This window comes from Eubalaena glacialis, chromosome 3 (genome assembly GCF_028564815.1).
Source record: "Eubalaena glacialis isolate mEubGla1 chromosome 3, mEubGla1.1.hap2.+ XY, whole genome shotgun sequence".
In the NCBI taxonomy this organism is placed as follows: Eukaryota; Metazoa; Chordata; class Mammalia; order Artiodactyla; family Balaenidae; genus Eubalaena; species Eubalaena glacialis.
Window position 1 is genome coordinate 137,145,626 of NC_083718.1, and position 11,750 is coordinate 137,157,375.

General features: G+C 37.6%; 1 protein-coding gene across 1 annotated transcript in view; it reads left to right on the plus strand.

The window, feature by feature from the left end:
* C3H1orf141 (chromosome 3 C1orf141 homolog) overlaps positions 1-2,251 on the plus strand; it is a 44,924-nt gene extending 42,673 nt beyond the window's left edge. The window contains 1 exon segment of the mRNA XM_061183949.1: positions 1,664-2,251. Coding sequence (XP_061039932.1) covers positions 1,664-2,251 — 588 coding nt within the window.
* The last annotated feature ends 9,499 nt before the right edge of the window (positions 2,252-11,750 follow it).

The window sequence follows — 11,750 nt, forward strand, 5'->3', positions numbered from 1 at the left end:
GGAATGTCATATTCCAGTGCCCAGAATCTTTGATAAATTCTCCTTACCTCTTGGCTTCATATTCTGAAGTGACAACAACACAAATTCTTAGTGTTCTTTTTAGAACCTCCACCCCAAATCTGGGGATTCCTCTGCACCAGCTGAAAATTTTGTGTTTTTCTTTATAAAGAACGATTTATCAAATTTTCTTGATTATAAAAGAAATATAAAGATGGTATTTTTTTAAATGACTGGATTATGTTTCACTTTTCTATCAATCTATTTTAACTATTTCAACCAGAAAATACATTTATTAAAGGCCATCTGGTAGCTCAGAGTCTCTAGGATGCTGGAGAGACAATCTGGCTTGAAAGCTCTCCAGTCAGGACTAACCCTGTTACAGCCCCAGATTGCTCTACTGGGGCCCATGCTGTTGTCACAGATAAAAGTTTACAACTCTGATTCTGGACGGGGGGCACTGTTTCTAAGATCTTTGCCAACGCTGCCCTTCAGCTGGATATATCTACCACCATCCTCGCTAGAATAGTTTTCCCAATGCCTACTTTTCAAAATGCTTGCTTTTTCTGAACTGAAGACTGTCTTAGGTGCGTCTGAGTGTCAGAGCCTAGGTCACACACCTACGCCCTAACCTCAAGGGAGGCTGATAAAACGAGTTTTTGCCTCTACCTAAGTGTACATTGACTCGGAAGGTGGAAAATTCCCTAAGGTATTGATTAGACAGACCAAAAATTTGACAAACCTCTACTACTATCGCTAAATAGGTAACACTGGCATCACCAGTGGACTGCAAAACTAGATCTTTTGTCATTTTTTCAGTAATCATATGCATTAATATGCCTTTCACACTAAGGACACTAATATACAATTAGATGATCCTAATTTCTTACTTCATTAATTATATTTCTAAAAGAAAAGTAGCAATCATTGACTTAAAGTTTACAAGCTAAATACTAGTAATACTCATATTTGATGAGTTTCTGTGGAGTTAATCTTTTTTCCTTATAATGGAAATGTGGAAAAGAGTTCAGTAAGTAGCTCATACATACAGATTTTGCTACTACTGTGATAAAAGCAATCTATTTTTAAGTCACTCTATTACTTTGGCTATTTTATTCCACAGATATATATTGAGCACTTTTTATTGGGCTAAGTATTGTGCTAAATGTTGGGGTATAGTAATGAATACAATTATTTTAAAGAAAATTTTACACTTTCTGAACTTATTAGGATACTCAGACTGTAATTTTGGCTTATAATCAGTTATATTTCTTTTGATTTTTGACTCAATCCATTTTTTGGTATGCTGCTTGTTTCTGGACATGGAAACCTAAGAAATGACAGAACAATGTTCCATCCCACCAACTATCATATCTACCAGTGACAACACCAAACATTTCTTTATATCTCACTCTATTTCAAAAAGGGTTTTAGGAGGCCAAAAGTTCAGATTTTACTCCTAACATCTCAACAGAGTGTCAAGAGAAAGAAGTGTGTCACATACAAGGACATCTTTTTTATATGTTTAAATGCCATTATTGTTTATATTAAAAACTTCTATGTAGTCATTTTTAGAATACTTTACCATTTTATTTTCATGTTTTAAAAATTATAGCCTTCTTGACTCAATAGACTGATGACGAATACTCTTTTCTTTAATCCACAGGAACAAAATGATACAAATCCCATAATTTTCCATGAGACTGGATATGTACAAATGATACTTTTGACAAAAAATAGGCTTCCTCCCCATTCTATGGAAAATGGAAATGGTTACCCATATAAAAGATCAAATATTGTTTTAGAAAGAAATTGTGAAATGCTCAAATCTGCAGCTAGAAGTCAATCTATTACTCCTTCCAAACCCAAAAGAACTCTGCCTACAACACAGAAGAAAGCTATACAAGCAGTATCTTTTGAAGTAAGCCGTAGAGTTGTAGATGATAAACTAAGGAAGAAAACTAGCAAGCAGACATTTGAAAACATATCTTGGAATAAACTCTATAACTTTTCATAGACTTTTTCCAGCCTAACAAAAAAATTTGTGGGTTTCCTTGATAAAACTGTTATTCAAGAAATGAGTGCTAAAACTGGCAAATTTGAAAAAATGTTTTCTACAGTAAAACCAATGAGCAAATTGAGTGCCTCACCTGTCAAATATTGCTCAAAGCCTTCAAAAAATATACTCAAAGTCCATAAAATAAATAATGTAACACCATTGGATGATTTGTTAAACCTGTCAAGTAAAAATTAAGCACCTCATAAAATATTGTTTATACAGCAAAATTTGGGTAACAAGAAGCAAATAAAGTTCCAAGATCACAGAAGAAATTATTGTCTAAATGGTAATGTTCTAGTGGATGGTAGAAGAAAACAAAGCATAGAAATTGGAATCACAAACCAACAGTGGTATACTATTTTTAGTAAGTAAGAGGACAAAATTAGGAAATAATGATCAACAAGAGGAACTAGTTCAGGAATTTCTCTTATCTCAATTAGATCCCTCAATCATCAGCATTCCTACAGTAAAGTAGATTCAGGACCAAGAATGGCATAGACTGACTCTGGAAATTTGCTATTGGAAGCCAAATAACATCAATAACCTTGCTCCATAATTGAATATCAAACAAGACAAATATACCATGACTTGATGCATGTGGAATTAATCGTCGAAACAGCATTTTGGATAATCATTGGAAACCAGTATTACATTAGCAATTCATGCAATTAAAAGACATTGTAAAATTTCAAATACCTTTTTGTTAGTAAACGTTGGAACTTCTTTACTATATAATGCCTTTACCAACTATAACTTCGACTTTTTCCTGAATTGTTAAATAATTTAAAAGAATAATTTATCTTTAATAAGCTAAATAATTTTGTAGCAAATCCTTAAAGGATTAAAAGTTTTAAATATATTATTATATTGCTATTTTATCTACTCATTAACTTCTCATGAACCAAACACTATAAAGACGGAATTCACCTTAGAAACAAGTTGCATTTGAAGAGTTCATTGGTAATCCACTAGTTTAAGGACTTTGAAAAAAAAATCTTAACTGTTAGTACTTGAGGAGAAGTAGGTTAATTAGAAGCATTTCAGTTAAAGGAAGGTTTTGGAGGTCTTTTGGAAACTTTCGAGGGTAAGGAGGTAAACTTGTTCAGGTTTCTCTGTTTCCACTGACTGGAGGTTTTCTTTATTGCGTGTCATCAATGTTACTCTTGGGCATCTTTTCACAGTAGAGGCAGATTTTGGCTCTCAAATAAGATGACAAGGAGAGAAAACGGAGATGAAGGAAAGATAGGGTAACTGGAGACTTTGTAAATGAGGGAAGAGCAAGAGAAAAAGGGTTCAAGATAAGGTGGTGGGTTCAGGTATATAGGAAGTAGCAGGGTGGAAACGCACAAGCTTTCCTGGCTCTTTACCTTTCTTTTTGTTACTGGCTGGGGAGGAGAAGCAGCAGCAGCAGCAACTCGAAGGCATGAAGTCCTCTTTCTTTCTTTCCAGAAAACAGGGATTGACCCTCTCGCTCTCCTTGCTTGCTCTTATCCATTCTCCCCCTACCTCTATCCCACCCCCATATTCACTCCTCCCTCGCTCACTGCAAAGCAAAATAGTTTCCCTAACTACCCTGCTGGCTCAGAAGAGAAAACACAGATTCTTCATAACCACTAACAATAAAAATGACAAGAAATAGAAAATATACCTAATAATAGCCCAAGCAATGATGGTAGGGTTTCCTGATATTCAGTACAAGAGAAACAGGTGTAGGCCCTGGGTTTGGGCAGTTATGAGTAAATTTGGGCAAATAATGTAAACTACGTGAGTCTCACTTTTCTGTATCCCTGCCTTAAGATGAGGACAACAATACCTTATTTTACTGTATTATTATTTTTAAGATTAAAACAACAGTGTGGAGTATCTTGAGTATGGTAAGCATTCATTTAAAATTCCCTTTTTAGTCCCATCCTTTCTCCTGCTCTTAGTGTAAGCATAACATCTTAAAAGATGTTCCCAAAAGTGTCTTACTACCATCTTTTCTAAATTAAATGCTAAACCTAACTACAATCAGTGTCCAGACTTCAGCCCAAAGTAGACTCAAATTAGAACTGAGGATTTTGTATGTTATTTTTGGAAGTTTCTGCTGGAGCTTGTGAGTTTTATCCTTTGGAAAGGCACTAAATCAACTTAAAAATTCCACTTGGCTGAGGATTGGCCATTAACATAGCTGGACAGCAGGGAGCAGTGGATTCTGGGACGATGGTGACATAAGCTCAGCACCTTTCTCTTCCACTCTCAGATTTAATCTATTATCTCCTCAGCCAAATAGATGCTGGCATCTGCAAGACGTGGGGTGCAAGGTTAGACATGGTTTCTATTCTGATGCTGAGATCTGAATATGGCCCTGGAAACCAGTCTCTGAGTTAGAAGGTAACAGTGGAAGTTGTGCTGTATCCAGGGACTAGCTAGCAGCTGGGATCTGTGGATTACCCCAGGGAAAGGTTGTCTTTGGTCCTGTGTAATTAAGTGTTCCTGGTCTCATTGGTCCCCAGGAGACCAACAAGGAAACTGTAAACCTATGAAAAAACTGGGAAGTCAAAGGTCCATGAATTTTCCTTCAGATGCCTCAACAGGGGTCGCGTTCTGCTTGCTTTTATAGTACCAGTCCATAATGGGCAGGACTTTACCTTCTACCATTTACACCACTGTGGTTACTAGATATTGCAAAAAACAGACCTGAGCTTCCCTGAGCCAACTAAGAAAAACAGCAAGCCATCTAAAGGGGCACAGCAAGTAGACGGTGGCCAGCCAGGCAGGATGTAATAGAGAAAAGGACAAAATTATGAGAATTGCCGGAGGTTTCACCTAGGGATGGGGAGGAATAAGCAAACATAGTAATTTTGTAGGATTAGCAGTCAGAAAAAGATCTGAAAAAATGAAGTTTTTTCCTGTTTGCTCATCCTGCCAAGTCCAGCTCATTCAGCAATCAGCTATTAAATAAATGGAACAGATAAAGATGCTAGAGGAGACAGGGATAATTTGACAAGAAAAATAATAAAAGCACTTAAGTTGATTCAAGTGCAGCACCCCCCCCGACACACACACACTCATTACACTATTTTTTATAAAACACTGGTTGTATGTATTACTCTCAGTCGTAATCTGAATTGATAGAAGAGGTAACTGTTACCTGAATAGAAAATATAAGAAGACTTCCAAAATTAGGAGAAATAGAATTAATTAAAAAATGTATAGAAAATGAGAAAGAACAAACATAATATCATAAAAATATTGATAGCAAGTATCTGTCATACTACATTTGAATTGGTTGAATTTTCTCTTTAAGAAACAGAGACTCTCAGACTGAGTTAAAAATAACACTTAACTCTACGATCAGCTCTCTGTGTCCATGAGTTCTACATCTGTTGATTCAACCAACCACAGATAGAAAATAGTCCAAAAAAAAAAAAAATTCTGGAAAGTACCAAAAACCAAAACTTGAATTTGCCTAGCACCAGCAACTAGTTACATTTACACTGTATTTATAAATATTTACATAGCATTTACATTGTATTAGGTATTATAAGTGATCTAGAAATGATTTAAAGTATATGGGAGGATGTGTATAGGTTTTATACAAATACTACTCCATTTTATATAAGGAACTTGAGCATCATGGATTTTGGTATCTGTGGGGGGCCTTGGAACCAATCCCCTGTGGATACAAAGGGATGACTGTATACTGTTTATAAGAAATATAGTTAAAGCAATAAAGAAAGCTTGAAAATAAAGGAGTGAGGATGGAGATACCAGACTAATGAAACAAAAACAGATTGGAGTGGCATTATTAATATCAGATGTTAAAATTTAAGATTAGAAACAATAAATAAGACAAAGAAGGACCTTATGCCTTATGTAATAATAAAAACACAATAACTGAAAAAGATATAACAGCATCTTTGGTGCACTGTATATGTACCAAACAACAAAACAGTTAGTTATATAAAGCAAAGGCTATTGGAAATCTCAGGAGAACTTAAAAAAAATAAAATTATTGTGGAAGACCTCAATTCACCTCTTTCAGAGTTAAACAGGTAAAAAAAAAAGTATGGATACGGAGTAATCATATAATGCAATTAATAAAATTGACGTGATGGATATAAACCCGTTTCTTTGTTTGAAACAGAGAAAATAAATTTTTGAATTTGTCCATAGAAAATGGATTATGTGCGAGGCTACACAAAAACACTTAACTTTTTTTTTTTAAATGAATGTAGAGACCTTTTAAAAAAATAACCCAATAAAAAATAACCCACTGTCCTAGAAGACAGTGACAAGCACCAGAACTAGATGAGTTCAAAAATAATTTTTCTTATTTTATTATTGAAGCCAGTGTGGTAAGTAGAATTTCAAAGATGTCTCTCCAAGATTCCTGATCCTTATTTTTCAAACACTAGATACAGCTGTGAATGGACTTTGTAAGTGGGTTTAAGTTTATTAACCATCTGACCTCAAATATGGAGATTATCTGGAATTATTGGTGGGCCTGATGTAATCACATGATCCCTTAGGAGCAGAGGAATACAGAAGTCAGAGAGATGTGGCAGAAGAGAAGGTAAGAAAGATGGGAGAGAAGTAGAGGTTGGAGACTTTAATTCATAAAGGCAAAACTTTTAAACACTTGTTTACAATATTTTCAATTTGTTCACAATTCTCATTTCCTCCCTACCTTTTCCATGTGTCTCCATAGTTGGAGTGTATCTCTCTATTCCACTGACGTGGGCTTGGCCATGGGACTTACTTTAACCAATAGAACATGAGTAGACATGACTTACATGATTCAACGTTGCTCCTCTTGCTCCTGTCCTCCACCATGAGATCAGCATGTCTCAAGTAGTGGCCACTCCTTGAACCTGGGTGCCGGTATGAGAAGACATTCGGAACCAAGGCAAGCTGAATCCTGCAAAGCCCAGAAGAGCCTCAACCAACCCATAGCCCTCATGTAACATGATCAAAAAATAATTTTTTGATATTGTAAGTCACTAAGACAATGTACAATTGTTTCCACAACAAGGTCAGACTATTACAATCTCTTTGGGACTTTAATCTTTGAATTTAATTTCTCACAAGAAATTTTATCATTGGGGGAGTTGAATTCAAAATTGGGCATTTCTGTGTTAGCATTTTATTATTGGAGTGTATTAATCTCGTAACAGTGCCTCTAATGACTTATGCTGGGTGATGGGCTGGCCATAATTTGAGATGGGAAATAAAATGGGAAATGAAATTTTTACTCTTGACACATCATGGTCTCCGAGTTAATTGAATTAATATAATTGTTACTGAGTCCAAGCTTGTACTGCTCACTGCATGACAGGTCAATAAATCGAGAGACAAGGTGTTGGGGCAAGGAATAGTGACTTTATTCAGAAAGCCAGCAGACCAAGAAGATGGCAGACTAGTGTCCCGAGTTGCCTCTTACCTGAGTTAGGATTCAGGCTTTTTTTATACTAAGAGAGGAGGGGATGTGATAATCCTTTGTTCTTGCAGCTGCCCAGGCAGGTCTGGTCATGATGTGCCTATAAACCTCCAACAAGACAACTGTTATTCTGTTTTGCAACTTTATATGAATGAAAAGTGTTACGCCTTTAAAGGTCAAGGGAGGCAGAGCCTTGAGGATGGGCTGTCGTGTAGTTTTCAGGTTGCAGGCAACACTGTTTTACAAAGGTGCAGAGCCAGCATGACTAGGCGCAGGCAACAGAGCGCAAAGGTTAGAGCTAAAGGAATAGATCCAATACAGAATCAGGTTTGTTCTTCTCTGTTAAATAATGATTAATGTGTATTTCAGAGCCTTCTGAACACAAAATTAACACTATTAACCAATATTCCTAGGAGAATCCAAAAAGGTACACTGTTGGAGCAATCTCATAAAGGTAGGAGCAGGACTTCCCTGATAGCTGCTAAAATCCTCTCCAAAGGGTACTAGACACACCCCTGATTGAACATAACTTAATGATTAAATTCAAAAGGTAAGGGAAAGTTAGACAAGAGCACTTATTCCCCCACCCTTCTTGTTCCCCTGTGGAGAGAGGGACTTCTCTATGGTAACGCCCATGGTCTCCTGCCCCACACATTGCACCACTTTTCTCCACTGAGGAGTGAGAAGCCTCATTAGGGGGGGAAGCAATTAGCCCAGGTTTCTTGACTGCATAGGACTAATCTGTTAAAAGGCTGTAAACACTAGGGAATTGATTCTTTTCTTCCCTCTTTGACCCAATTCAGAGGGAGCAGCAATATGTGGGGTAAATGTGTGCATTCTGCAGACTCAAACATTCCGTTGGGTGGGCAATCCCATCCTTGGAGACAGGGAAGCAGAACACAGTCCTAAACAAGTCCATTTAGTTCTCAAACCTAAGCCACACCCTCCAAACAGCTTGAACTGTGTTATGATTGCCATCAAACTACCTGCTGCATCTATTTCCCAGTTACTCCCAAATTTGGGTGGGGAAAATGGACCTTATTCTTTAGCTTCCTCAAATTCCAACATATATTTTCCAATGTACTTTCCCAAAATGCCTCTTGTCAAAGATTATGATTCAATCACATAACATTGAGTGTGGATATGGATGGGGTGGCCAGGAGAGAACCACCAGAGCAATTCAAACTGCAAGTCATCCATCTTCCCTTGAGTCCTGAGCCACTGTCCTGGAACTCAGTCTAATAGCCTGGGCTAGCATCAGATAGATCCCAAAAGGGCTTAGGCCAAAAATGACTTCTTTTATGTCAAGAAACCCGTGCTTGGTTTTCTTTCTCCGGGGACCCCCTACCTTATCTGCTTACAGTAGTAATAATAAATACCAGAACCTCACTCTCCTCTTGCGCTTTTGTGACTATAATGCTATTGGCTAAAATCAATCTGAAGTCTGGGTTTAAGACAGGCCTGAGACTAGAGTGAGGCTGGAGAAGTGCCTAGGGCACCACATTTAAGGAGGCGCTTTCTGTCACGGCCTGAGAGTGAGTGCTTTTTTATATGTGGTGCCCTAGGTGTCTCTCTTGCCTCATTCTAATCCCGGCTCTGAGTTAGGAGAGCCCACAAGGTAATCCATAGAAATCAACCTCCCAGGGCACAGAGCTGGGTGGTAAGTAGATTTAAGGATCAATTGGAAGATAGTACACACTGTCAGAAAGTTCTTTACTAATAATAAGTTAAAAACCTATGGGGACTCCCCTGGCGGTCTAGTGGTTAGGACTCAGTCACTGCCGGGGGCTGGGTTCAATCCCTGGTTCGGGAACTAAGATCCCACAAGCCGCGTGGCACAACCAAAAAAAAAAAACAAAAACAAAAAACAAAAAAACCACTGATTTGTGTTTAAAAAAACAAACAAAAAAAGCTGATTAACATCCTATAGGGAAATGAATTTAAAATTTTGAGGTTATCTTTTCTACCAGAGGGAAATCAATTATATCTCTACAGATAAAATGTATTTGCATTGCTGTGAATAAGTCATTTGCATTACAGTTGATTTTCTCCAAGTAGAAAGCCCATCAAAGGTGCACACCCCTATAGAATTAATCTACCAAGGATCCATCCAACAATTCCTAGTGCTCCACTGCAAGGACAATCAGTAATCACCTTTCTTATTTCTACAGTTGGATAAATTTTTTAAACATTCCTCCTCTTGCGTGGAAGCCATTCAGATATTTAAAGACATCAGAGACGTCTCATTTTTCTCCAGGAGTCAGGTGCCCAGGATTAAGCACAGGTGAGGTATGAGCAACACGGTGTTTTATTTCAATTCCCAAAGGGAGAATCGAAACCACTCATTATTAAAACTGGGGTATATTATTAAATGTAAATCCCACTTACCGCCTATTTCACTCTAAAGAAAGCCTTCATTATATATATTCTCTGCCCAAAAAAGAAGTAGGACAGTATTTGTAGCTATAGCAGTGGGTTGACAACAGGAAAAAAAAAAAGAACTAGTCAGACAAGTAGTCACAATGTAGATTCCAAAGTGGCGTTTAGTTTGTCAACATGCTTAATTAATTTTAATCAATAATTAATTTGATCTAAACACTACACTTCTGTGTGAAACAGAATCAAAATATGGCCTGTATGTTTCAGATTATGAACTATCTATGTTTAGTGGCAATAATTGGTAATTGATGCCTCTAAAGACAATTCTATTTCATTCTGTTGCCTTATTTTTCTTTCTCTTAGCATCCTTACTACCTTGTTCTTTTCTTTCATTGATTTGCTTAGGACCTCAGAGGTTAAAAAAGGATCTTGAAAATCTTCTAGACCAGAGCTGTCTGGTAGAATGTTCTGCAATGATGGAAAAGTTCTATATTTGTGCTGTGCAATATAGTAACTGCCAGCCACATGTGGCCATTAAACACTTAAAATGTTTCTAGGGCAGGGTTTCTCAAACTCAGCACTATTAATGTTTTGGGCTGAGTATTTCTTTATCGTTGCCAACATTGCTGAGAAAATTCATGCACCATACTGAGTAGGTCCATGCACAGTCATCCTATTTAATTTCAACCTCATTCTCTCAGCTCTCAGCAATCTTCTTATTTAACTCCTGTTGATTTCCTTTTGCGCGTTCCATGGTTGTTGTTCCAAACTCTCCCACTCTACTCAAACTCATGGCTTCACCCTGCCCACCAATTCCCAGAATAGGAAGAAAGCAAAACCACTTGCAGCTGTGATATGAGATTACTTCCTTGTGTAATCCTGGAGTTTACTTAAAATTTCCACTTCCTATGTGGACAACAGTACTGATCATCTCTGAATTTCTCCATGCTATGAGAAACAGTACTGATCATCTCTGAATTTTCTCCATGCTATGGGGTCACTTGTATTCTTGGAGCAAAGAGAGGGAGCCCAGTGCAGTGAAAAGAATACTGATGAAGTTACAAGAAGCCAGAGTTTTTCAACAGTTCTATTCATAATTCACATGGTTGATTGGGCAAGACTTTCAACCTGTCCAGTCTCAGATTTCCCACTTGCATACGAGAGAACACTTCTAATGATTTTTTCCCAAGATTTTAGATGACATTTCCAGGTCTAGACCTTTAAGATTCTACCTTCTTCCTCTTTACTGTTCAACTTTTAATCAAAAAATGTTTATTGAGTACTTACTATGTGCCATCACTGTGCTAGTTGCTGAAAATGTAACAATGACTAGGACAGACTCGGCTTATGCCCTCACATAATTTGATGGGGAAGTGAACTACATGTTCAGTGCTCTACCCTGAGAAAGCTCAGCCCTAGGGAAAACAATCAATCTAAGCAACAGGTTGCTCTGTTCTTAGGCTAATCCACAGGTACCAGGAGGGTGAGACTAGGCCTCCTCTCAGTTCATGATTTCTCCCATGCAACTATGTTGACTGCTTAGTAGAACCGGGGTTATATGAAGAAGATTTCATAATGAGCACAGTACAGGCACTGGCCAATCAAACTTATGGCTGAAGCAAGGTATTATTCCTAGACTTGGTTGCAGGTTTGTGGGGAGGTCTGAGGGATTTCAGAGGAGGGGCTAAGGTGACCATGGCTGTAGGTCAAGTCTCAGAGGATCTGAGGAAGTTACTGTTTACCAGCATTTATAGAAATATTCCTACATTCTAACTGAAGAGTCGCCATACTGGTGTGTTGCTACTGAATATCAGTGCGAAGTAGAATTGATGAGGCAGCATGGACACACAGCTATATTATTTATCAACAACTTAGCCTTTCCAAAGTCATCAG